General features: G+C 43.3%; 3 protein-coding genes and 1 long non-coding RNA gene across 7 annotated transcripts in view; 1 reads left to right on the forward strand and 3 right to left on the reverse strand.

Annotated features, from left to right (window-relative positions):
• Window positions 1-22,816, forward strand: part of cyfip1 (cytoplasmic FMR1 interacting protein 1) — a 54,628-nt gene extending 31,812 nt beyond the window's left edge. The window contains exons 20-31 of the mRNA XM_042057156.1: window positions 150-258; window positions 1,728-1,847; window positions 2,965-3,164; window positions 6,143-6,230; window positions 12,961-13,104; window positions 13,513-13,603; window positions 14,963-15,093; window positions 20,490-20,562; window positions 20,736-20,830; window positions 21,005-21,243; window positions 21,518-21,665; window positions 21,995-22,816. Coding sequence (XP_041913090.1) covers window positions 150-258; window positions 1,728-1,847; window positions 2,965-3,164; window positions 6,143-6,230; window positions 12,961-13,104; window positions 13,513-13,603; window positions 14,963-15,093; window positions 20,490-20,562; window positions 20,736-20,830; window positions 21,005-21,243; window positions 21,518-21,665; window positions 21,995-22,159 — 1,603 coding nt within the window. The 3' untranslated portion in view covers window positions 22,160-22,816. The remainder of the gene's footprint in view (window positions 1-149; window positions 259-1,727; window positions 1,848-2,964; window positions 3,165-6,142; window positions 6,231-12,960; window positions 13,105-13,512; window positions 13,604-14,962; window positions 15,094-20,489; window positions 20,563-20,735; window positions 20,831-21,004; window positions 21,244-21,517; window positions 21,666-21,994) is intronic.
• LOC121678000 lies at window positions 75-20,214 on the reverse strand. The gene is made up of 3 exons (XR_006021129.1): window positions 20,127-20,214; window positions 11,196-11,198; window positions 75-86 (listed from the first exon to the last, which is right to left on the reverse strand). It is a non-coding gene; the product is annotated as an uncharacterized LOC121678000 (long non-coding RNA).
• LOC121677999 lies at window positions 7,248-11,192 on the reverse strand. The gene is made up of 2 exons (XM_042057163.1): window positions 10,730-11,192; window positions 7,248-8,709 (listed from the first exon to the last, which is right to left on the reverse strand). The coding sequence occupies exons 1-2, from the start codon at window positions 10,798-10,800 to the stop codon at window positions 7,881-7,883; spliced, it is 900 nt and encodes a 299-aa protein (XP_041913097.1). The 5' UTR covers window positions 10,801-11,192; the 3' UTR covers window positions 7,248-7,880.
• A 53-nt stretch (window positions 22,817-22,869) lies between the features above and the next one.
• Window positions 22,870-27,302, reverse strand: nipa2 (NIPA magnesium transporter 2). Of its 4 annotated transcripts, none has more exons than XM_042057160.1 (6): window positions 27,065-27,302; window positions 25,169-25,414; window positions 24,640-24,696; window positions 24,354-24,444; window positions 24,087-24,247; window positions 22,870-23,946 (listed from the first exon to the last, which is right to left on the reverse strand). In XM_042057160.1, the coding sequence occupies exons 2-6, from the start codon at window positions 25,305-25,307 to the stop codon at window positions 23,291-23,293; spliced, it is 1,104 nt and encodes a 367-aa protein (XP_041913094.1). In that variant the 5' UTR covers window positions 25,308-25,414; window positions 27,065-27,302; the 3' UTR covers window positions 22,870-23,290. The 4 variants fall into 4 exon arrangements, with proteins under 4 accessions (XP_041913094.1, XP_041913095.1, XP_041913093.1 ...); XM_042057161.1 differs by having other exon boundaries at window positions 27,131-27,150; XM_042057159.1 differs by lacking the exon at window positions 27,065-27,302 and adding an exon at window positions 26,597-26,748.
• Between the last annotated feature and the right edge of the window lie 5 nt (window positions 27,303-27,307).

Here is a 27,307-nt window from a genome sequence, read left to right on the forward strand (position 1 = left end):
TTTAATTTTGTTAATCCGTTTAGTCTGTCACAGTGCTGTGCCCCGAGCATGGATAGAATTTTAAGTGGTTGTTTGTGAATGTTTTCCTGTGTGTGTGTGTGTGTGTGTGTGTGTGTGTGTGTGTGTGTGTGTGTGCGCGTGCGCTCTAGCCTTCTCCTGGACAAGCGGCTGAGAGCAGACTGTAAAAACCAAGGTGCTAACATTCCATGGCCAGCGTCTAACCGCTACGAGACGCTGCTAAAGCAGAGACATGTCCAGGTGAGGACGACCTGTCACTAAAGGGTCTGTGACGGGAAATCTTGACACTTATTTTATTTATTTATAGCTTACATTAATTCATTTGTCCGACGCTTTTATCCAAAACAAATTATTAATTTATATTGGTTTCGCCACCAGGTGCTTTTTGCCACCAGGTGCTAATATGGCATTAAGCCAAAGCAAAATCTAATGGGTGTTGATTATCTGTATCCATGCAAATAGTGCCTTTGTCTCACTGTCTTTTTTACTTGCATAGCACAGACGCATTGCTGTCTGTGATTCAGTGTAAATGGATTGAATAATTTTAGAAGTGTCTTCATAAGACACAAACAAACCCTGATAAAAAGTTTCCCCATGTTCATATACATTATTTAAATGCATGAGATTAGATTCAGTGCCAACGCATAAACAAGCCCTGATAAAAAAAATCCCCATGGCCATTTAATTATGTAAATTGATGACTAGTTTCAGTGCCAAGATGTGTTTTTCCATAGAAATATGACGTTAGATTCATAAATTCCATCGTAGATACAGTGTTAATAGGCCTTATTTATTTGAAGAAATTTCCCTTGCGTTCTGTATAATTATTCCGAAACCATAAATTATGTCTGGAGTCTTGTAGAACAGCTTGCTGTTAATTTTTTGGTATATCTCAGACTTAGGTATACCTCTTCTCTTAGTGTACTGTAGGTGTAATGGGGTGCAATCAAACCTGTCCATCAAATGGTGTCAATAAAGGGATTGTTTGCAGTCTTCAGTGCTCCTTGTGTTATAGCAATAATGTTACTGTGAATGAAGATATTAAAAATGGAAAAGTGGGAAGACGATAGGAAAGCTGTAGAGTATTGCATCATTTTTGTTATCTCAGACTAGATAATCATTTTATAAGCCTGTGCAGCCACGGCCGCCTGTCAATCATCTCCGGCTGTGTAGCCCCTGTGAGCTCAGTCCTGTCAGGTGTTGCTGGTCCTCCTTTTATTTGGCTCTTGTTGACTCAATCCCAGCGTGTCAGTCTGCTCATGCCTGCTGCTCTGCTCCTGGCATCCCTCATCCCTGATGTCTGTTGTTGTGTCTGTGTTTCTCTGTCTGCTTCTCTGAGTTTTTTTTCTCTGTTTGAATCTGAGTCTTTGTCTGTCTGCCTCTCTGTGTTTGTTTTGTCTTGTCTGAATCTTGTCTTTGTCTGGCTGTGTCTGTGTCCCTGTCTGTCGATCTCTCCTGTGTCCATCTCCCCTTGTCGTTTGTTTCTGTCTATACCCCCTGAATCGGTCTCCATGTTTGTGCTTATCTGGACATCTTTTTGCCATGATATCTAGCTCTCTGTCTCTCTGTATTTGGTATTTGCTCATCTGTCTGTCTGCTAGTCTCCGTGTTCATCTGTCAGATGAGGTTCTGTTCCATGCCTATTGATTTCCTCTGTTTGTCTTTCTGTCACGGGAGACTCCAATCTGATTTGACTGCCTGTTCCTTAGCTGCTGGGTCGCTCCATTGACCTGAACAGGTTGCTCACCCAGAGGTTGTCCGCCGCACTCCACAAGTCTCTGGAGCTGGCCATCGGCCGCTTTGAGAGTGAGGACCTCACCTCCATCATGGTGAGTGCTGCAGCACAATCACACGCGCACACACACACACAGACACACACACACACACACACAGACACCGTTTCTTGATATGCTGCTGACCTGGCGCATGCAATCTAAATTGGAAAATATAAAAATGAGGGTCACCCAGTTGACTCCAATCCAAGCATTTCTAATAGACAATGATTTGCCCAGGGGCCTCTCATTAAGGGCTCATATTATATTTGTATCTATCAGTGTGCTCCAGCTCCCTCTCTTCATCTTAAAGTCTGCTGTCCTACTGAGAAGCACCTGACTGCACAGCATTCGTTTTAAGAGTGTGTGCTTCAGTGGGTAGATGAGTGGAGGGAGTTTAAACATAAGGCAGCTTTAGATGGCACTCACTCATCAAGAAGGACTGCAGACTCCGCTCTGAGTTTAGCTCGAAAGACGGTTGGTCCACCTGCTCCAGTATAATGTAAACTAGGCAGATGGGGAAGATATTTTCTATTTCAATATGTTCTTAAAACCTTCCGTTGAAGTTTATGAATGTGCCAGTTAGAGTTAATATAAATATGAATTAATGTGAATATAAGGGTTACATCTGGGTGATGTTGGCAGGCTAATATATGTTATATAACATTTATATCATAACTGATCTTTACAAGCAGAAGTTTTGTCAGGTAGATGAAAGAAATATTTTTCTTGTGATTGCTTCATGGAGTCTGATCTGGCAGGTGTGGATTTAATGAAAACCCATCTACAAACACAATTGAAATGCATCTCAGAGCTGAAATCATTTAGAGAGCGCCTTGACTGCTTCTAAATGGCTGAACCAGCAAGCTGTGTGTGAGAGAGAATTACACTATGCACATACAACTGCATCTGTCTCATTGTGACCCTGTGTCTCTCAGGAGCTCTGTGTTTGCTTTTGTGTGTGTGTGTGTGTGTGTGTGTGAGGGAGGGGGGGAGAGAGATGTGACTGAGTGAGTTTACCGTACTGCTGTATGCTCACACACCTGGATCGGTCTCATTGTCTCCATGTGCCTCTCAGGAGCTGTATGTGTATGAAATGTGATTGAGCACTTTTACCACACTGTTGTATGTACACCCAACTGCGTCTATCTCACTGTATCTGTGTGCCTCTCAGGAGCTGGAAGGTCTCCTGGAGATAAACCGTATGACCCATAAGCTCCTGAGCAAGTTCCTGACACTGGACAGCATGGACGCCATGTTCCGGGAGGCCAACCACAACGTGTCCGCCCCCTATGGCCGCATCACCCTGCACGTCTTCTGGGAGCTGAACTACGACTTCCTGCCCAACTACTGCTACAATGGCTCCACCAACAGGTGCCCCAGTCATCAGACACGTCTTTTCCACACAAACCTTAACATCCTGACCTTTCACCCTTTTCAAGGCCAAGGGAGCGCCTTGAGTGGGTGCTTAAATAGAACTGCAAGGCTCTGCTATAAAGCACCAAACCACCCAGAAGAGCTCTTTTGCTCTTTTGAAGTGCTCTTTTGAAAAGAACCCTTTATATCATGTAGTTATGACCTAACGGAGGTCTCACCATTGGCAAATAATGGCCACAGAGTGTCTGCAGCTCAAAAGATGTTTTGACCATAAAATCGAAGAGACAAAGATAGACAGTCTAACGATGGAAGCTGGGCAGATAACTGAGGCTTTTATGGCGAAGATTTGAAAGATAATTGGGAGAAGGCAAAATGGGAAGAAATCAGCACCTCTCCTTGTCAGCCTGTCACCAGCACGACCGGGGGAGGAGTTTGGGGGTGGGGGCCGCCACAAACACAATTATGTTTCAGAGCACAAGCCAGAAGTCTGACCCATTTACCCACCCCCACCCCCTTCCGAGAGAGAGAGAGAGAGAGAGAGAGAGAGAGAGAGAGAGAGAGAGAGAGAGAATGAGAGAGAGAAGATAATGAGATGCCACAGATTTTCTAAACTGATATGCTGAGGTGAGCCAAGGACACGAGAGAGAGAGAGAGAGAGGTAATGAGTGGGGGAAGAAAGAACAGAAGAGAAGTGACAAAGAGAGAGAGAGAAAAGATGAAAGAGAGGACAACCATGAAGGTATACTGTACAGGAAAGTTTGAGAGCAAGGGTGATGTGACAAAAAGAGAGAGAGAGCGAGAGAGAAAGGATGGGTTGGACAGAGGAATAGGTTGCCTCCACCATTAGAGCCATGTGCCCAGGGCATAATGGCTGCCTGGTGTGTGTGTATATACACACACCAGGCAGCCATTATGCTATATATATATATATATATATATAGCTGTCCTGGCTGGGTGCTGATGCTGGAGCTTGGCAAAAAAACTTTGATAAGGTGGCCACAGCCTCAGCCAGACCTGATGCTCCAGTGGCTGCTTCTCTCCAGGATTACATCTGACAACATGCCGGCTGGCCAGACACCACACTTATGTAACTAGGAATTGACTCCAAGCTTACCTGAAGGAATATATTATAGTTACTTGGGTCAGTTTTCTCCATTCCTTACTCAGAAGGTGTAGCTTACTCCCACACTACTGAGGGAACTGTTCATGAAATATTCATAGACCTAGGTTGATATACAGGCTGTTTGTGCTGTATACTTAGGGGCAGCCGTGGCCTACTGGTTAGCGCTTCAGACTTGCAACCGGAGGGTTGCTGGTTCGAACCCCGATCAGTAGGCACGGCTGAAGTGCCCTTGAGCAAGGCACCTAACCCCCACTGCTCCCTGAGCGCCGCTGTTGTTGCAGGCAGCTCACTGCGCCGGGATTAGTGTGTGCTTCACCTCACTGTGTGTTCACTGTGTGCTGAGTGTGTTTCACTAATTCACGGATTGGGATAAATGCAGAGACCAAATTTCCCTCACGAGATCAAAAGAGTATATATAGTGTATATATATACTTATATATACTTAATATAGGTTATAATACAGTTGGGTCTCAAAAAATTTGAATATAGTGGAAAAGTTCATTTTTACCCTCTAATTTAGTTCAAAAAGTGGATCTTTTATATATTCTAGATTCATTAGATATAAATTGAAATATGCAAAGCCATTTTTTGTTGTAATCTTGATGAAGCCAAAATAAACATCAAAGCAAGACATTGTTTTTATATCAGACAGTGTCCATTGACTTTTTACAAGTTGTTATGGTTATGGTTCTTTGCAGATGCATTTGTCCAAAATGACACACTAATACTGTAACAATAAACATTATCATTACAAATGAACAGTTTAAAGTAGTCATAGCCTACATAAAAATAACTAATAATGGTAATAGACTAAATAATTGTAACAGAATAATAACAATAGTGTGTCGTCAATAGCAAGAACCCATAAACATATACAAAACGTGACTCTAAGGAGAATGAATTACTTAGATACAAGGTAAACAGATGTCAAAACTATCACCAGAACGAAAAGGATTATTTAAATCAATCCACCGAACGGATCACAGATGAAAAGGGTCTTGACTGTAATCTTATAGATTGGTGAAGATGGAAGGCCGACACAACAGTTGTCTTATAAAGTGTGGCCATGTACTGGTGTTTTTGTTTTTTATTTATTTATTTAAATATAGCCGCCATTTGATTTGTGATTAAATCATCTGGGTCATTCCACGTCAATTGAACCAGGGCCCACGCACTTAGGTTTCAAAAAATTCTGAAAAAAATATCAGGTGTACCGATGTTACCCAGGTGACGCACTGTAAAATTAGTCTTATGTAAGATCAATACTTTCCAAGATACAGCCAGTTTTACAGGGGGAGGGGGGTGTCGATTTTGGTCGGCCTCTTTTTTTTGTCAAAGTTCACAAGCCCACAGCGCAATAACTAAACCATGTAGGAGGCTCAAATTTTGAATTCTGGTACATAAATAGGAATAGTATGTAGCAAAATCGTCACGTTTGGTCTGGATGATCCTGCATGGTCATAGTTGTCCCTCAAAGTTGATACAAATTTTATTGGAGTTTTTGGCTGGGCTCTGTTTAGGCCTTCAGAAGACATATACTCAACATAGGCTCTTGATTTATTTTCCTTACTGAGATAAGTAGAAACACTCTCACAAAAAGCAATGAACAGAAAATAAATCCCTTTAGGGTCTGAACAGCAGACCTCACAAGTCTGAAAAATCATTTTGGTTATCATTTTCAGAGCACCCAAACACCTTGTGGGAATATACAAAGATTTTTTTAATATGTTTTTCTTGATTCTCCATGATCCCTTCTTTTTGACCCATCTGATATAAAAACCAGGTCTCCCCATGTGTCTCTCTCCCCTTCTCTCATCTAATGCTGTTTCTGCCTCTCTTTCTTGTTTTCTAGGTTTGTTCGCACAGTCCTTCCGTTTTCGCAGGAGTTCCAGAGGGACAAGCCTCCTAATGCCCAACCCCACTACCTGTATGGGTCAAAGGTCAGTTTGAGCCATTTAGAGAAGCGACATAGCGGTACAAAATATGACTGGGGGGAGGGGGGGTGTGCCTGTGTGTGTGTGTGTGTGTGGAGGGGGGTATGTGTGTTTGTGTGTGTGCCTGTGTGTGTGTGTGTGTGTGTGTGTGTGTGTGTGTGTGTGTGTGTGTGTGTGTGTGTGTGTCTGTGTGTTTACAGGCCAACAGGTGAGAACACAAAATCCAAGGTTTTTTATGTACACATCTACAGATTCGTAAATTCCATGGGCCCACATTGACAGAATTTCACCCAGAGGCTGTCAGGGTAATCATACACATGGAATTTGGTTCAGAACATCTCCGCATTAAATCTCAGATTAAAGGAGCCCCTGGAAAGAGGATTTAAACGATGCAGTTGCCTGAAATTTGCTGCTGAATTTTGAACCATATAGCCTATGCATTGAGGGGTAATTTGCTATTTAAAGACACATTCCTTGATTTTGGCAAAATGTTGTTAATATTTAAGTTTGACTGCCAATAAAATACTCTCCCACCTCCTGAAGCAATGTGTTTATGATCGGCTGGCATAGTGTAAGGCTCAGTCCAAGTCACTTTACTTGTTTCCCCATTTACAGAGCCAGGCCTGTGTAGAAAGTACGGAGCATATGCATTCAAGTGTTCATATGAGTTGCTTTAAAATGTGCCATTAGCTTGTGAAGGAGAAAGGCTATGCCCATAACAGAGCCTAAATAATGACTCTGATTGGATGCAGCTTGCATCTCAAGCATCCAGTACACACTAGGATTGATATGGTTTGTTCTTTAGCATGCTGTAGTCACACACAGAGATACATATGTCTTCTCTGGGAGTGTTACTACAGCTAAAGTGATGGGGTCATTTTACACTCTATTCCATTGCTGCGCTCATCCCATATTGCTGCATTACATTATACCCCTCCCCGAGGTGTCATCTCGTGTGATCCCATGTGTGTTCCCACAAATGTTGTCACATTATGGAAGAATGTTCCAGACGAGCCTTCAGGGTACGATCACACAAGAATTCATTTTATTTTTCACATCTCAGCCAGCAAGGCTAATGAAGGGCTAGAAAGCAATGTTCTCATTTGGTTTTCTCTTTCACACTGACTCTAATGACCTGTTTTAGCAGATCCACAATCCGCAGTGCTGTGGTAATACAAGGAAGGCAGAAAGGAAGGGAACACATCTTACAATCAGATAGATGCTGCTCATGTTAATTGTGTCTCATGTTTTACCACAGTGACTTTAAATGGAAATAAATGGAGCTTGAAACACATCGATACAATGACATGATTGTCAGTTACCCTACTATGGAAAATGAGACATTTGCCTTAAAGCAGTAGTTTGCATTCATTTTCTGTTTGTTTGTCAGCTATCGCAAACATTGACGTTTTTCACGGAAAGATACATAAGAAAGACAAAAACATAATTTGTAGCACGTATAAACAAACCTTTCAGTGTTCATTGCTTTGACTTCCTGTACGACATTCATTATCTTCAATCCTTGAAGCCATAACAGCCTCCCATGATAAAAAGAATGATTTGTATGGGTCATTTAGTCTCAAACTGCGTCACATGGCTGCTGTTAAAATGCCCAGTCGCATGACGGCAGTGTCCTGTTGACAATGAATCAGCATCTCAGTTTGGGCTTCCATTGCTATTTTTGAGGAGCCTTCCAAGCTCGTGCCCCTGGGTCTCAGCCTCAGCCAAGACCCCCCCTCCTTGCTCCATGTGGGAGGGGTTTGCCAGCACTCTGTCCTGCTGGGAGTCCTCTTCCTTTTCCTCCTCACTGCAGCTGGGCGTGTAGAAGCTGCTGTCTCTTATATCCCCAGCCCCCTGCACTGCACCGCCTCCTCCTCCACCTCCTCCTCTTCCGCCAGGCACCAGGGTCTGGCCCTGGTGTGGGGAGCTCGCTGCTGGGCAATTGCCCCCCTCCCCCAGCTGCTGCCCCTGCCCGGGGCACATGGAGTACAGGCAGCCCCAGAGCAGCACCACAGCGATGACCAGCAGCAGGAGGCTGCTGGCCAGCCACACGCCCATGGCCAGGTCTCGGCGCCCGCTGCTCATCTCCGCCCCCTCGTACAGCGTGTTGAAAACCTGGCACTGCCCGCGCACGGGGTTGGCCGCTGACTTGCACGACACGCACAGGATGTAGGTGGTCTGCGGGCTCAGGTTGCCAAGGAGGGTGGTGGTCTGGCTGACCGGCACACGGTCCTCACGTAGGAAGCTCTTGCGCGTGTAGCCCATCAGCAGGCTGTTCCAGTTGGGGTGGTACATGATGCTGTAGAAAGTGTCGAGGCAGACGGGTGCCGAAGGCCAGCTCACTATGGCCGACGTGGCCGTGATATTTTGCACAGTGATTGGCATACTGGCTTTAAGTTTGGGGTGTGCTTGGTTTGGAGAGGGGAGAAACTGATTGCTTACTGTAGAGTTTCTCAGGATCTTTTCTCTGGATTTTGTAGGCGAGCTGCAAAAGAGAGGAAGGGAGAGAGGGATGTTCAGTCTAACATTTTTTTTTTCTCCCCTTGTCTGACACTAAGATCCCATAGATGTTTGGTGGCTGCCTCTCAGATCTCTGAAAACGGGAGACTGGACAAAAGGATGTCCTTGTTGTCCTTTCCCCCTTGGTTTTGTGTCGGAGCAAAGCCCACATGCCTGGTTCAATTGAGCTGACCTCTGGATGTTCCACCCTGTCTTAGAAATTCATGCTTGCCCACTCGCTTTAGTGTTCGAGAGCGTCAAACTGCTGTGGCCCTTTGTTTGAAAACCATCCTAGTGCAAGAATATCAAGTAGCAGAGACAAATAGACCTCTGGTTTATATGGAAATTTGGTCATTTGGGTTTCACTTTCCTACGGTGAAACGGCACAGCGGTCTACTGCCCATGGGCTAGTGTCGGCTTCGGGTAGCAGGATTCAGGTTTTTTTTTTTGCTAAATTATGAATCTCTTGCCACAGATAAGTGGGTAACGTTGCAGATTATTTTATTCATAGTCTCCGACACCCGACAATAACACATTTACAATTCAGTTTTGTTTTTGTTTGAAAACACTCTACCATGTCGAGACACAGCAGTCCCAAATGTATCAGCACTTTTGTCCTTTGCGGAAAATATATTTTCCTCATGAAAAGTCCTTTTTCCAGATCAGACAAGCATTGGAGTCAGTGCTTTTATTGAAAGTTGATAGACTGCCTTTCACTCTGTGGCAGTAAATGATATTGAGCAGCTTTACATCTCATGACAGACATCACATTGCCACTTTCTATCTCCCAACACCCACCCTGTTACAGTCTACAATCCTATCAGCTTCAAACAGTGGTTGATATAGATTTGAACATGATCCCTTTAAAGGTCACATTTGACCCAGACTTTAAAAAATGAGCCAGCCTTTTCTGAATTCTGACAAAGATTAGTAGACAAACCTGCCTTTGTGCTCTGCATCAAAGCACAAAGTTACTTTCAGCCACAAGACTTGAAAGACTTGTATCTGCTACATCACAACCCACATTCAGTATAGTCTGTATAGTGTACATGTATTTAGTCACTGCTAGGCTGAAGTTTAGATCTGCATCAAAGCAACCTTTGATGCAAGCATCCAAGCTTTTGAAAGACTGAATCTGAAATGTATCAATCAATACAGATGCAGCCCAGTCATCTCTTTCCTTTGTGACTCCTTCAGGTAAAACAAGGTTTACGTTCTAGTTAAGTTAAAGTTAAGGTTCAATTCCCAGGTTCTGGAATCCAGGTGTTGTTTAGGAGTGAGTTCAAACTACAGGATTTCAGTGCTGATTTTGAAGTGGCAGGCACATTTTAGAAGTTGCAGACAAAGCAAAACCACACACAAACATACAAAAAAAGTGTGTGTATGTATGTGTATATATATATATATATATATATATATATATATATATATATATATATATATATATATATATATATATATATATATATATGATAACTTCAGGTAGATACATTTTTCTTGCTTTAACCCCTGGCTGAAAGAAAAGATTCCTAAAATGCACTGTGAAGTATATGGCATTGAAGGTTAGCTTCCACAATGCAAAACTGTGAGCTAAATGCCAATGTAGATCTTAGAAAGCATTTACTCTTTTGAGGCTTACAATTGCAAATATGTAAGGGGCTCTGGATTGTTCTGAACTGAAGGTTCCACATTATGGTTCTTTACAGAATTGTGCAGGGCTATATTTTAAACACACTTCTCTAAGGATAAAATATAATTAGATGAACTTGAGTGAGCATTTCTCAGCGTATATTCCTGCCTCAGCTGATCACATTTCCATGTGAACTCTGTGCTTCTATTTAACCTTTCATCCTTGCTAATGTTTTGTAAGTACTGTGTGTCTGTGCAGATGTCGGTGCAAATGATCTTACTCTGACTACAGTTTCTGTTACCATAGCAGTTACCCATAGCAACATGTGCGTCTGACTCCAGTATTTAGGAGGTTGGAGAACAAGCAAGGGACTTACCGCCACAGACGAGAAGAGGGGTGGTGGTAGTGGGGGGGCAGCGCTTGATTGACAGCTGTGGTGGTTTTCATAGAGTTGAGCGGACAGGGTCCCTGCTGCCTTTAAGTCTGTTGCTGCGTCTCAAGCATCATCCTGCCTGTCTACACTCCACTCGGTCTCCTGTGGGTGAGACTGTTTGCATGCAGAAGGACAGAGAGAAAGAGAGAGAGAGGGACTACAGAGAGAAAGAGAGAGAGAGAGAGAGAGAGAGAGAGGGACTACAGAGAGAAAGAGGAGAGACACTCTCTGTCCGCACTCCTGTCCCTCCTCCTCCGTGTGGGTCAGACTGTCTCCGTGCAGAGGTAGAGTGAGAGAGATGGGTTCCCAGTGCTCAGACCCTGACCCCTGACACACAGACACACGCTTGCGCGCGCGCACACACACACAAACACACACACAGTACTGGTGTCGCTGCTGCTGATGCTACTGCCTCTGCCTCTGCTGCTGCCGCTGCTTCTGTTGCTGTATGCGAGTGGTCCAAATGATAAGATGGGTCTGGAGAGAGAAGAGGGGAGGGGAGAGGGAGCTACTTAAAAAAAAAAAGAAACACTGTTCTGGAAGCGAATATCGAAAAAGATTACGTTTGAGCTCCCTCCCTCATGCTCTCTCTCTCTCTCTCTCTCTCTCTCTCTCTCTCTCTCTCTCTCTCTCTCTCTCTCTTCGCCTCTTCTCAGTCTCTCTCTCGGTTATTGTGTCTCGCCACCTTTTTTTTTGTTGTCTTGTATGGGGGTTCTTCCCTGCCTCCCTCTCTGTTGCACCCTCCCCATTCTCTCTCTCTCCTCGACACACTCTGCTTCCGTCACAAATCTCATCACGTCTATTTAACAAGCCTTTTTATCTTTTTTTTTTTCCTGGAATTAGCTTTTTCCTGGAATGCTTCTCTCCTCTGTGAGAATGAGAGGTGTCTAAGCAGGCAGAAATGAATCTGTTCGAAACCCTCCAGAGACGTCCATTCAAATCCCCCTGTCTCCAAGGCATAGACCCATACACACACACACACACACACACACACACACACACACACACACACACACACACACACACACACACACAGACGTTTCAACACTCCCTTATATTCCACTAACTCTACAATGAAATGAAATATCCTTGCCATCACTGAAGCCGCCTGAAAATCTCTTTATTCATTTGAATAATTTTTCAGTTTTTTTTTTTTTATTTTATATTCTCATACAGCCAGTTTCCAGACACAGATAAAGCCTTACAGGCTGGCCACACCAGGCACATAACTGAAGCATTCTGTTCGCTTCCATTAGCTTCCATTATAATCAATGTGAAACCGGCATGAAAAAATTAGACCAGTCTTCTAAAGCTATTTTTTTACACTCCACGAACGGAACGGTTCAACCCGGTGTAGCCTTGATGTTAGACTAAAAGAAAACTTCAGTGACAATATCCATTGATAAAAGCTTTTTGTCTAGCAGTAGGCTTAATCCATGTACAAGAAATCGACCCATAGTGTCAGTGCTAGTGAGCATTAAATCTCAGTTCACCAAGTGCATAGTCGAAGTGAGAGGGACATCTTTGGCCTTTTACAGGAAGAACCTTTGAGCAGAACCCAGGTGGGAAGGGTAGCGTGGGGTGGCATCTCATTCTGATGTTTGCACAGGTGAGGGATCAGAGTCATTGTGTTTGATTACGCTGTTTTAAATAGGAGAGTCCTAACTGGACGTGATGCGACACAGTGCCATGCAGCGTGATGCGGCACGACGTTTTGAGCAGAACTTTTGTTTGACTCTCCATTTCTATTTCTTTGCTCGCATGCAGTAAGGATAAGCTGTGAGTCAAGTTATTTTTGTATTTATAGCAATCTGCTCTATCTCTATAGATCTTGAGCAGAGGAGTCATTGCCTCTTTCGAGGGTATGAAAGTGTCAGAGGGAACTCATACGATCAGGATTCTGAAATTAATCCTGTTAACAGGTTTCTCTGGCATCAATACTCTATTCATCTCTTTTCAATGCCATTTGTGGGCAATTGAGAAATAAACGCTTAGAAAGAAAAAATTGTTGAAATTAAATGATGAATTGTTTTTTAATTAAAAATCTTCCAGGAAGGGCCTGAAACATTCTGGGAAGACAAATTATGTGTATGTTTATTTTGTGAAATCCACTGCAAATCTAATCACGACGTCTGTCTGTCTCTCCTTCTTTTTCTGTGTCTGTCTGTACACAGGCTCTGAATCTTGCCTACAGCAGCATATTTGGCTTCTACCGGAACTTTGTTGGGCCTCCTCACATCAAGGCAATCTGCCGGTTGCTGGGCTACCAGGGCATCGCCGTGGTGATGGAGGAGCTCTTGAAGGTCGTGAAAAGCCTGGTGAGAATGGATGAGTTCCTTGTGTTAATGAGAGCTATAAAGTGACTGTTGTCATGTGGTCATGACTTGTCAAGTGGTGTCTGTGCTTCCGCCCCCTTACATTCAGTGTCTTAAAGAAAATGTAGTTATGCAATTCATAATACTATTTGCTTCCATTGGTTGTCAATCCTGACACTGCAGCCTCATTCTAATCCTAACTACATTTTGTAATGTAATTAAGTTGGAAGTGCAGTAGGATGTACTTCTGAAGTAATTGAGTATTAGGCACATGGCACCAAAGGATTCTTCAAAATAATTGAGTCTTGCCCACTAAGCTCAAAATGCAATACCAGGGCTAGAAATATGTGCTTTGTGCACTGGGGATTTTCATTTGTGTTAATTGGCCTCTGCTTTTACTTCCTCATGTAGCTGCAAGGCACCATCATGCAGTATGTGAAGACCCTGATGGAGGTGATGCCCAAGATCTGCCGTCTGCCTCGCCACGAGTACGGCTCCCCAGGTAAGGAGCCAGTAGGGTGTCCCACACATAACACTGTGTAGTCTTACATTAAATCGCCAGTGTACCCGTTACTAGGCAACCAGTATGGCACTTGGCACACCCATGATGCATCACACATTAGATATAGCCCATGATAAAATAAGGGTGACGTTAAAACAGACAGGGTCATGATAAAGAAATTAATGAAGAATAAGTCCAAGGCCAATGGTCTCTCGGCATTTAACAACATGATGCATGAGGTATTTGAAGTAGTGGATGAGTCAGTGTTGAGATGCAGCTGATAGGGCCCCTAGTGCTGGGGTGTTTAGCATTGTAAATCCCTCCAGCTCATAGTTAGAGACCAGCAGGATGTGGCTGGCACGGAAAGTTTCCTGACAGCCTCAGCATCATCTGAAACAATGTCACGTTTGATTGCTGCTCGCTCTGCTGGCCACAGACTCCTGCTGTCTGACTGAATGACTAAATGAAATCGGACCCTGACTGGGCTGGTCCACCACAAGTCCTGTGGAAAGAGGCTGACTTTTAATTTCTCCTCTAGTAACCTGTGCACAAGCGCATGAACTCTATTTTAGATGTTGAGTGGAGAGTGGTGTGGAGGTGGGGTGCAGAGGTCTCAGAATCAGGAAGAAAAGGATCAGAAGCTTCAGAAGGATCACCAGGGGGTGCGCATTGATTGCCTGCTGGTTGTAAAGTGAAGTGTAGAGCAGCGGGGGGGGGGGGGAGACGCGATCTGAATGATTTGACACTGTGATGCCATGGATGTTTTTCAAATAGGGGTTCCCATAGGGCACAGCACTTTGAAATCTAACCTGAGATGGGGAATGGGGTACATGTTTCATTCATAGCCCCTCTCTGACATAGATTATTTTCAACTTCACACTGGTGGCACACTTGGCATTCAGCTTGTCTTCCCCTCTTCAAAGCACTTTCTAAACACATACAGATCTGCCCCTATCTCTTTCACGGTAACTCCGGTATAGATACAGTCGACATGGCCATGGTGTATTAGACAAAGTGGCAGGTGCATGGGAAGTGCTTGGGGGAGTAAGTGACAGGCTTCGGTGACTAAGATGTAACAGAATATCAGAGGATGGAATGGAGATTTCTATTCCTTGCAATACCGAGTTCCGTGTTAAACATCGGAGAAAAAACAACTGTTGAGTGCATCTTTTTGTTCAATATTCCATTCTCTGAATCGTTTCGTAACCATTCAATAATTTGCGTTCATTGTGTCTTTGTACTCTAATTAGTGTCTATAGCTATAATCAGTACCTTTTTACTTCTTTTAAATCTGTCCAAGCGCCGCGTGTCTCTCCTGTTAAAACTCCTTCCTTGTCTGTGATGACGTCTAACTGACAGGTATTCTGGAGTTCTTCCACCACCAGCTGAAGGACATCGTGGAGTACGCCGAGCTGAAGACTGTGTGCTTCCAGAACCTCAGGGAGGTGGGCAACGCCATGCTCTTCTGCCTGCTGTGTGAGCAGAGTCTGGTAAGAGCCACCTCCTTCACCCCTCTACTCAAACACCTCTCTGCTGTGCCACATACCCTGGCAGAATTTGTGCGATATCAGAAAATCTGATTGGTCATTTAGAAACCCTTTTTTAATTTAGGGAAAGTGGTCAGTTGAAGCCCTTTGTTATCACATAATCGTGTGTGCCCTTTTTTAAATAATAATGATCAAAGGTTTATATACACTTAAATGTTTAACCTGATGATATACACACAAGTTGACACATCCTGGATTAATAGGTTATGTACATATATGTACATGTACATTTCCACATCTATGACTTATTTGATTGTAATTAGTACTGGTGTATGAGTTTCAAAGCTCTTGTTAGACCTTTGCACATTTCATTCAGGGCTGCATTGACTTTGCTACTGAGCCATGGGGAAAGCAAAGGAGCTGTCAAAAGATTAGTTAGAAAAGGTAATTGTACTGTATAAATCAGGAAAAGGATATAAAGACATATCCAAATATTTTAAAATGTTGGTCAAAGTCTGATGAAGAAGCGGAGAGGCCACAGTCAGACAGAATAACAAGGATTTCAATTGGTCAGGATGCAAAGAAAATCCCTCAACTTACTTCAGCTGAAATGCAGACTTTACTGCAAGAAAGTGGTGTTATTGATTCAAGATCCACAATAAGGAGGCACTTAAACAAAAATAGGCTGTGGTTTGGTTGCTAGAAAAAAGCCATTCATGCATCAATGCCACAAAACTACACACTTACAATATGCCAAACAGGGCCTAGGCAAACCTCAGAACTTCTGGAACAAAGTCATTTGGAGTGATGAGACCAAAATAGACCTTTATGGTCACAATCATCAACACTGTGTGGAGGAGTCAACAGGGCCTATGACCAAAAGTGCACCATCCCTACTGTGAAGCATGGAGGTGGAATAATACTTTGGGGTTGTGTGCTAGACAGACACTAGACTAGACAAGATTTATGGCAAGATGGTGCACTCCTGACTTTCCAACAAGACAATGATCCGAAGCACAAGGCCAAGTCCACCCTTCAGTTGCTATAGCAGAAAAACGTTTTGGTTCGGAAGTGACCATCACAGTCTCCTGACCTCAATATCATTGAGCCACTTTGAGGAGACGAATTTCTCAAATGTGCATTTCATACAATATAACCTAAGGATTTACGGGACCTTGAGGCTTTTTATAGAGAAGAACGGGCAAACATTTATGCTAAAAGGGGCAATGCACAGTTTTAACTGGAAAGGAAGTGGGGGGGTGGGGGGCATCTCATTATTTTCTTTATTGAGAAAATAATAAGATGCAAATTATTGTACTGTTCTTCTTAAGTTCATGAGAACACTCTTCCTTTGACTTGCATGTATTTGATACAGTGCCTCAGGTATAAATACAATACCTGGTATAACGGTATAACTCTGGTATTAAGAGAGTTCGGTCCGATGCTGACTTCAGTGGATATCTGAGCAACAGAGCATTATGTCAAAGTGGTTATTTCTTCAAATTCTGTTTGCCATTTCAAGGTCATCTTGGAATGCTTTAAACTAAAATTCCAACTCATAGCATCTTTCAACTGTGGTCATTCTCCCAATAGTACCTAACTGTAAACAGATTTGGTCTGGGTGCTGGATGTTACAAAGCTCTTTACGTTATATCAGAGGCCTTGAGAGAATCAGAGGCCTTGTGTGAGGTCTGGTAAATGTGTGACAGATCCAATAGAGCCCTTTGGTTTGGGATTGATCTGGGATTTCAGTGTCAGCTTATGCTGCGTTCCAGTGCCCATCCAAACCAATGGGACGAGGGACTTATCCTACCTGAAGTATACTAGCTCCTACTTCAAACCGTTCCAGGAAATTGAAGTGGAATGTAAACAGAAAACATGGACAACCGCCGCGCTAAGCTGAAACAACCCTACACGCAGAGAAGTAAAGTTTATAGCCTATTCCTTGAAGTTTTTCTTCTCACAAAGTGTGACTCCACAGTCGCCACCATTATCCTATGACTTATTTTGGTGAGGTCGTGGTAAGTCAAGCTCCCCCGAGTTCGCCGGTAGGAGGTTCCACTTCGACAGGCATTCCAGTGCACTTTTCTTAGTTGGAGGTAGGATAAGTCCCACTGGTTTGGATGGGTTCTGGAACGCGCCATTACATCTGCCATCCACAGTAACGTTCAAATGCTTTTAGTGGGTTGGTGGTGAGAGCAGATCTGTGTGAGTCTCAGTGCAGATGTTTAAATCCTGTGAGTAATAACAAACACCATGTCTGTGTCAGACCTGAAACAACATGGGGAACTGTGGGATAAGTTTATTGAAAAAAACACTCTTCAGTAAATTGACTCCAGGCTGTGAAATATTTTTCAATCAGTAAAGCAGTGAGTGCTCTCTGGCATTCAAGGAGCTGGAATTGAAAGCAGGTAAATGTCACCCCACTGACTCATCTATGGCAAATGATACTGACAGGATGAAGAGTGTGCTTAATGCATGGCCTCGTACAGTATATTTTCATTCATTATCCATGGAGCTCTCCAGAGAAGGAGGCTGACAAGCTAATCAATATGAAGACACTACCAGGGCTGCTAGGATGACGCAGGAACTTATGTACAGAGGGAGAAGCTAGTTTCACATGCAGCTCTGTGGGGGAGGTGGTCATTAAGCTGCATTTTGTTTGCAACAGTTTGCCCAGTCAGTTTTGGAAGTGAGGATATATGTTACAGAAACTTGGCAGAAGTACCATTAATTGGGCTCAATAGGAGATCAGCAACAAATGAGTATGTTGAGAATGAGTATGAGGATTTAATTGACGGTTTGTTGTGATCTCTAGACAGTACCCGCATGCATTATAATTAGATATTAGAACAAACATTCACAAAAAAATCTATTGGGTGATAGCTGTGGTGGCAATCCAATAAGTCTGTTGATTTGTTTCATGCCTGTGTGTGCATGTGTGTATCTTCTTTAATCAGCAGATGAAAGGCCTGGCGATGGGTGTCAGCATTACAATGAATGACAGCATTACAAGCGTTGTCATGGGAACACAGCGACATTTTTGTTTTTGCACACTTGAGAGGTCTTAAGAGTGTGCCTACGCAGAGTCTAGTCCAGAAATGTGTTTTTGTCCAGGTTCACTTGAGGTACCTAAAACCCAATTTGCGTGGCCTGGTTGTTCCAGTTATGGACACTTTGAGCATATTTTGTAATTTCCTGTAATACAAATGCAATTTAAATGCAGGCATGTGTGTATGCTGCAATTTCTAGTCTTTGCCAATTCCATTATTTGGATGGAGATGGAGGCTCCTTACAAAACCATTGATAAGGAAAAAGGCTGGACCTGATTGTTTTTCTTCGGTCTCATTATAAATGGAGAACTCAGAAGATGTTTGAAGAGATTTTTGTCTGTGGTCTCAAGTAGATTGATGGTGGAGGCAGCTCCATTTTCTGCCTCATGTATAGTGGCGCACTCCTGTCAGCATCAAAGGTTATCAGAGGCATCGCAGTCATTGAGTTGGAAAGTGGTTTGCTTTATCCTTTCAAACAGGGGTGACAAATGAACACAGTGATGAGGAAAGAGAAAAGACTGAATGTGAGTGTCTGCGAATGCTCTGCTTGTCTTATGCAACACATGGCTTTTGTCGCCTGTTATAAAAAAAACAAATGAAAAAGTTGCCCTTCATGCCGACTCATCTACCCGCTTGCTACATCCCAGATGAAAGTGACTGCGCAGCTGCCGACAGGTGGGTGCATACATAAGGCATTTACTCTTTGTTGGTTGTAAATCCATCTCAACCTTCGCCATTAGCATGGAACAAACAAGTTGAAAAGCGGATGTTTTTTAACTCCTGTGGTGTAATGGCAGCGATTAAGCGACCAAGCGACCTTGTTAAATCTGCCAGGAAAAGGGAAATGGTGGTAACAGGTGGTTCAGAATGAAATCGGTGTGTTTGTTCAGGTCATCGGATGTTTGTCGACGTGGTTTATGTGTCTGTATGTGTCCAGGGTTTGGCTTGTAGTTAATGGACAGCTGAGACCGTAACACTAACAACTTGTGTGGAAGGGTCTGAGGTGAGTGAGTAGGTGTGACAGTAGGGCAGAGGCTGAAGACCACACTGCCAGTCCGATTGATGAGTTTCTCACTCTGCCCTTATCAGTGTGCCCTTTTTCACCACTTTTCAATGGGACCAGCCGACTCTGCAACCCGAGTGTGCAACATACCTGGGCCAGTTCTGGGCTCAGTCTGGCTGTGATCCACTTCAGATCAACACCGGAGCCGTTATAGAATCAACATCTTAAATCTTGGTTGTGAATTGGATCCAAGATTCTTAATCTTAATTTATGTATTTTATTCTATTTTTATTATTGTGCACACAGCCCCAGAGAGAATCACACATAATTGTCATTGTACAGCTGGTATAGTGACAAATAAAGTTTGTTCATTCATTCATTCCAGTGACTGCCCGTAACAACTCTCAACTGTTTGTCTCTGCGTTATGCCCTCCTGGCAGCCGGGGTTTGTATGAGGCCAGCTGACACACTCATCCCACTTGTGTATATATGCACATGGTGGGGGGGGGGGGGACACCTGGCGAGTTCCTGATTGCATTGTGGCCGTGTGCAACATCGGTGGCAGAGGGACAGAGGCACTCCGTCTGGTCTCTGTTCATACTTCTGGCTACACCCAAACGCCCACACCCACACCACACTGCATTGCGTATTTGTATGCATGCTAATGATCAGAAAGGTTAATGTAGTCCAGATCATCTCTGCATCGTTGCACACCAGCAAAGGCAGGGGGGGGGGGGGGAGTGGAAGATGCTTAGTGTGTTATTAAAAAGCCCCTTTTCACTAGTAGGTCTACCTTTCAGGAGAAGGTCTGTAGCAAAGTGATCATGTACTGCCATCTTCTGCCGATGCCTGACAAAGCATGGATATGCTCCGGGAAAGGAAATAGGCTTTCAGATTCCAACTTCATATGTCTACTGAGGAGGATAGCACTCAGTATTAGGATGGAGGTGTTTTATAGGCCCCAACCTAAAAGTTGCGACAGCGACTGAGTACAGACACCTTGCAATAGTGTTAAATGCTAGAAAAATACCCGGGTGTGAAAACTGGCAAAGACACATTGCTCTAACGCCTCCAGTCTACAGAAGTTACTTCATATACTTTTATTCGTTAACTATGTGTTAGCCGCTCAGCTCCACTTGAGCTTCATGCCTTTAGATAATAGACCCTGCCACTAACAGAGTCAAGTTCAAAATCAGACTAAAAGAATCTGATATATCTTTATAAGAATTTGAGAATAGTGAGAGGGACCTTTTAAACTGTGTTTAAATCAAGTGTTTTCTCGTGTTTATCTTCACAGAAGAGAGATCTAACCTGTTTACATCTCCTATCCTCTTTTATTTCAGTCCCAAGAAGAAGTATGTGACCTCTTACACGCTGCACCGTTCCAGAACATTCTTCCGAGAGTTCATGTCAAAGGTGAGGCCAAGCACATATTTTTGTGTGTGAGTATATGTTAGGGTGCGGCTTGCAATGTTTGATGTTGTCTTTGTTTACACCCAAGTTTATGTGGAGGTGTATGTGTGTTTGTGTGTGTGTCTATAACCTGTGTAGTCGACCTGTCATTAATTAATTAAGTTTTGCCTTTGCAGAGGGGGAGCGTCTGGATGCCAAGATGAAGCGTTTGGAGGCCAAATACACAGCACTGCACATGGTGCCACTAATTGAGCGCCTTGGAACACCGCAGGTGGGCGTTCCTCTCACCCAAAACCATTAGTGCTGTGAGCTGCGTCAGGCAATCAGGATCATTAGCACGAGAATTAGCAAAGCCAAACCTACAAACGTGTGTGTGTGTGTGTGAAGACGATGAGCTGGCTGAAGTGTTGTGCTGTACTGATTGGTGATTTTTGTGTCTCCGCAGCAAATAGCCATCGCTCGTGAGGGAGACCTGCTAACTAAAGAGAGGCTGTGCTGTGGCCTCTCCATGTTCGAGGTCATCTTGACCCGCGTGCGAGGTTTCCTCGACGACCCTATCTGGCGCGGCCCGTTGCCCAGCAACGGCGTGATGCACGTGGACGAGTGTGTGGAGTTCCACCGTCTCTGGAGTGCCATGCAGTTTGTGTACTGCATCCCCGTGGGAGCCCACGAGTTCACCGTGGAGTGAGTTCAAGCCCTTTTCCTAAAAGGCATCCGTCTGCCGTGTTAGCAGTTTGCTCCCTTGCCAACAACACATAAAACAATGGCCATCACCACAATTATAGCCAACCTGATCAGCCTGTTTAGGAGATGTTTTTTTTATCCAAAGTGACTTACCACATATACTATGTAGTAGTCACACTACTGCAATCCTGCCAACAGGAAATGACTTGCCACAGACAACATGAACATCCTAATAAAGCAGTCACTCATTTTTGACCGTGTCCTGTTTTCGCAGGCAATGCTTTGGCGATGGCCTCAACTGGGCTGGCTGCATGATCATCACTCTACTTGGCCAGCACCGGCGTTTCGACATCCTGGACTTCAGCTACCACCTGCTGAAGGTGCAGAAGCACGACGGCAAGGACGAGGTCATCAAGAGTGTGGTGAGTGAGGAACATGAGACTCTCAGTTTGTCAGAAAAGCTCATCATGAACCCATCCCTCTGGGGCCAGTTACAGGTTACAAAGACCAGAGCTCCTGGAAGTACAGGCTACAGACTTAAGATCTGTGTATTACAAATATCACATACTGTCTTGAGGTTAGAAATGTTTTGCTAGGTCATGCCAAGAGTTTTTAAATTACTTCTATGTTTCTATGTATCTGGCTCAAAAAATGTAATCTTGTTTCATGACATTTTTCTTTGCTATGGTGTAAAAGCTCTTGAGGTGGAGACAGTTTTTAATTGCTGGTCTTTTCTATTTCTTTTCTACAGCCACTGAAAAAGATGGTTGACAGAATCCGCAAGTACCAGATCCTGAACGATGAGATTTTTGCGATCCTCAACAAGTACCTGAAATCTGGGGATGGAGAGAACATGCCAGTGGAACACGTGAGGTGCTTCCAGCCACCCATACACCAATCGCTAGCCAGCAACTGAAATTCCAACCGCACCTTCCACCAATCACATGCCATGAACTGAGATTCTTCTGGAGGCATTGTTCCTTGCCAGAGCCTAGCAATCCATTGAGTCCACTGAATTTAGCAAGCCAGTAAGTGCACCAAACTGAAGTGTGTAATTCCTATTCAGCAAAGTAGCATCTAATGAAGAGATATCCTTCCTTTAACCACATTCTCTTCTGTGTTCTTCTGAGCAAAAAGCAAACAAAACAAATATATACAATTATATTTTGTGGCCCAAGTTAGTTATTGTCCGTAAATGTTGTACACATGTGCCTTATTACAAATGAATAACTATTATCATTATGTTTTTAGGATAGTATGCAGCTCATTTTTCATGTTTTCTATACATATGGAAAAAGTGGAGGGAGGGAGGGAGGAGGGTTTTTACAGCTATTTAAAGGGTGTTGCTGTGGTGAATATCACGAGTAATGGGGACCTATTGGGTAAAAGGGGTTGAAGGTAGAGTATATTTTCTATATGGTGGATTTGACAAATTGCATGCAATACTGTGTTTTCTATAATCTTGAAATTAAAGTAACCAAGTTCTTACCAATGTTAAAACATTATTCCTTGTGCCTTTTTGTATTTGAATGATTGTAACTTGATTTTAATTCAATAAATATAACATACAAAACTTTGGTAGACTGAATGTTTGTTTTCACTGCAAATAAAGCCTTCCACCAAAACTTTGATTTAGTAGGATCTCATGTCTGTACATGGGTCAACTTTATTACAAAGATAAAGCAATCAATAGTCAACTGGTAGAAAGGAACTCAGTGCATGTAAATACAGACGTCTGTACAGTAATTCTAACAAAAGCTCTTAAAAACATATAGGATCAATATTTACAGTGCTACATGGAGAATGAGATGACGGAGCCTAACCATGTAGTTAAGTTTGTTTTAAGTCAAAACCGAAAATGTATAATAAGGCAAATAATTATAATAAAAAAAAACAGTAGTTACAATCGATTGGTCCATCCAAGTCACCTTTTTTTGCCCAAAGAGTTGATTGTCTTAAGTTAAGCCTGTTTTTAAATAAAAACATGAAAACAGGAACCCCCACAGCATCCTTAGTCCAGTAGATGCAATCTCCTGCCCACCCCTTTTTACGCAGTTGACATGGAGCCATTCCTTCTAGAGACGCTGTCAAAGGGCAGTCCAATCTCCCGGTCATCATGGTCCGCGGTGCTGTCGTTGTGCAGCAGCTCATAGCTGGAGTGGCCATACGAGGCTAGGCCGTTAGGTGCTGAGGCCAGCTTCTCCTCCTTGCGGATGGTCACGGCCAGCGTGGCCAGGCTGACGTTGACGTCCTTGAAGGCGTGGAGCAGGAAGATGCCCACAATGATGGTGAAGAAGCCACTAAGCGTACCGATGATATCGTCCGTGGCCATATGCTCCCACTCCTTGAAGAGGATGGCGGAGCAGGTGAGCACCGATGTTGTAAAGAACACGTAGTAGATGGGCGTCACCAGCGACGTGTTAAAGATGTCCAGTGCCTTGTTCAGGTAGTTGATCTGCGTGCTGACGCAGGCCACCAGGCCCAGAAGCAATATCCATGAGAGCGGGTTCCTTACTACCGGCTGGCCGGCGATGGCCTCCTTGATGGCGATGCCCAGGCCCTTGACACAGGAGACGGACAGGGCTCCGATCACCGAGCAGATGGTTATGTAGACCATGATGTTGGTCTGACCGTGCCTTGGACCCACCACGAACATGAAAATAAGGGCCACGATGACGACACAGGTGGCAAAGAACAGAAAACCTTGGGGGGAAAGGATTGCATCAGGACATGTCACTTCTACATGCTGCACCCACTCCAGAGTTCAATCACCTTTAGCTCAATTTACACAATGTTCCTGAAACTGCCTAACAATCATATGACACTGAGTCACTGTGAATTACCTGGATCAACCAGCTTTTTGGCCATAACCTCCAGGCTGCCGATTTCCTCCTCCTGAGGGGCGTGGATGACCATGGTAGTGGAGCCCAGGATACTGAGCAGACACCCCAGCTTGCCGTGGAGATTCAGCCTCTCCGTCAGAAAGTAGGAGGACAGGATTGCACTATGAAAATAACAACAAAAGGCACACCCATTACTCCATGGACCTTGCAACCACATACTGACGGTATTAGTCATTGGGAGGGGAAAAAAAGAGGTGCGACACAAACCTCACAAGAACACTGAGGGCGCCAAGTGGCGTCACGAGAGTAGCTGGAGCAAACGCGTAAGCAGCAAAGTTTGCAGCTTCACCTGCCCCCACTGTTAAAGACCAAAAGAACAGTTTTTTAAAAAAAAAAAAAAAACCTCAAAAAGAGTAGGCATTATTGGGTACAGCTTCAAACCACATCTATATTGTTCAGTGTGATATGGCATGACAAAAACAACCAGAAGAAGAAAAAAATAAAACACTGGAGCAAAACTTGGACATTCTTAAAAGGAAATACTTTCACTTACTTGATAACAAGCCTGCCCACCACAACCATTCTTTTAGGTATGCATGTCCGCCTTGTCCTAGACAAAGAAAAGCACATTGAACTCCTACACCTTTGTTTCTCTCCTGAAATGTTTATGTAACTGGCAAACCCTGTCAAACAGCATTGCTGTTTCACCTGACATGTAAGACATAACATAATAATAATGGTTAACTAAAATAAAAATTACGTTGTTGAACTGCTGTGAATTTGTTTTATGGTAGAAGAGCAGGAGCTGACATAGCATAACACTGACAACTCCTTGGAGCAATAAAGGATGGTTGCTATAAGAACTGGTGAGGGACTGCAGTAAAGCCCACCGCACCCGGCCATCAACGCAGGAGGTTGCAAAGCAAGCCCGGTCGGTGAAGACATTCTAAATGGCCTCTCCTACCAACAACTCTTAACAGGAAAGCATTTCGGTGTGTATCAACTTCCTATGCCTTACAACAGCTTCAAGTGTCAAGATATTCTGAAGAGTAAGAATGAACTTAAAAACTTAAAGAACTTACCTGCTCTCATGGAGCCTTTCCTGGCAAGGCGGAGAAGCCCTTTTTTCTTCAGTATAAAACTTCCACCGATGAATATGCTCGAGCTGATGGCCAAGCCCAGGCCAATGTAGAAGTCATACTTTCCCCGGTCTTGACCCATTGCTATGCTGGATGTGTTGTTACTGTCCGTGCTGTTACTGTCCGTCACATTGATACCCAAACACTGTAGGGGCTGGCCGGTATCGCAGACCTGACCAACTGTAAAGCCTTAAAAAAGACAGTATCAAGAGGTTACCTTCTCATGACAAAAAAAAAAAAAATTAAAAAAAAAAAGAGTTTGAACATAACTCTTTAAACAAATCACATAATTTCAATACAATTTCAACTACTTATAATCACTCACCCATTGAGTAGGTCACATTGCATAGTGTTAAAGTCTGGTTTTCTATAGTTTCGTTCATTGTCAACAGATATATGATAACAAACCCACTATGTTCCCATTATCGTATCCAGAGTAGTACACTAGCTGTCTTGATCATTGTCTGAGAAAACCAGGAAGTGACTCTTCCTTTAGTAGCTAGCTACCGAGTAAAATAAAAGGCTAGCGACCCAGCAAATAACATAGCTGAATCTTTCTCAAGACACATACAGGCAATTACACATACCAAAGACACTGCACACAAAACCACTTATTCCAATGGAAGAAAGTCACATGGTTAACATAATTGACATTTCTGGCCTTAAGTTATTCACTGACTGAAATGAGCGCATAGTTTTGCAACACTAATACTCTCGGACCTACCAAAGGGCCCACCTACACCAGTACTTTTACTTCAAAGTATATCCAGAGAAGTTTTAATAGGGGCTCTGGTAAGTTATATCACTGTTGACTGTCAGGCACCAGGAACTGCACATTGATGTTAGCATCAGGCCATCTAATATTATTATCAAGTTAACTTGTCCTACAGGTCATAATAGCACTGTACACCGTCTTACCAAAGTCCAATGATATGTGACAGTTAGCGTATGATAAATTATACGATAAATGTGTTGTCAACACTTTGGCAAAAAATTGAAATTTCCGTCAATGTCTCGTAAGATTATCCCTCACCCAGCAGACTATGGAAAGCTAACCCTTTCAGTAGCATACAATTTCGGAGTGCTAAGATTGCAACTTGCTGAACAGTGTTCATATATGACACTTTCCTTACTAGGCCAGCACGTAGATTCGTAGATAATAAATAATATTAAGAAACTGTGATGTCTAAAGCTACATAGCTTACACATTCACTTGTCTCGATGTCTAGTAGTCAGATAGCAGCCACCTTGGTAGCTTTATATTATTAGCTAGCTAACGTTAGCTTCATACTATAATGTTAGCTAGCTGCACAGTAGTTCATGACATGCATAAACTAATACAGGCTTTAATACAGAATAAATCGTCACTACCTTTAGTGTCCTCGAGGTAAAATAATTAACTGGTTTCGTCCGTAAATGTATCACATGCTGCTCATTTTTATTTGTTATTAACAGATCAAGCTATGTAGCTTCAGCCCTGCCTTCTTCCTTGGCAAGGTTGACGGGCTGGTCGGATCCTCCTACATGAAGCCACTCAATGCGCAGGTGTGAAAATGCCCAATTTTCATTGGACAGCAGTCCACTTGTAAACATTCTATATTAAAGCATAAAGCCTACTTATACCTATATATAGCCTAACTTGTGCATAAAAAGCGAAAGAAAAAAAAAAAAACATTCCGAAAATTATTCAGGTGAAGATTACCTTTCTTTCTGGTTAGCCATACAACGACGCTCTTAATATCTAAGGAGGTCTCGGCTTTGGCATAGCCTAGGTTAGGCCTACCCTAAACTAAGAGATTTAGCATAACTCACTTTATTATCATTAAGTTAGTCCCTCACCTTTCAATTGCTTTCAATTATGAGTTCAGCTTAAAAGACGGCCATGGACCGATTTAAAAATGTTACCCGTCGAGGTGTGAAGACGAACGCTCCTTCTTGCTGTTGAGTGACGCCTAGAATTACTCTCAATAATGCAAGAGTTAGGCAACACCGTCTAGGCTAATTTCAGAGTTAGGTGCTGGCGATTCACTTTAAAGCCTACTTTCTGTCAAAGTATGCTAGTGTAGGCTACTGTCCCCCAAG

Source organism: Alosa sapidissima, chromosome 12, assembly GCF_018492685.1.
Source record: "Alosa sapidissima isolate fAloSap1 chromosome 12, fAloSap1.pri, whole genome shotgun sequence".
Taxonomy (NCBI): Eukaryota; Metazoa; Chordata; class Actinopteri; order Clupeiformes; family Clupeidae; genus Alosa; species Alosa sapidissima.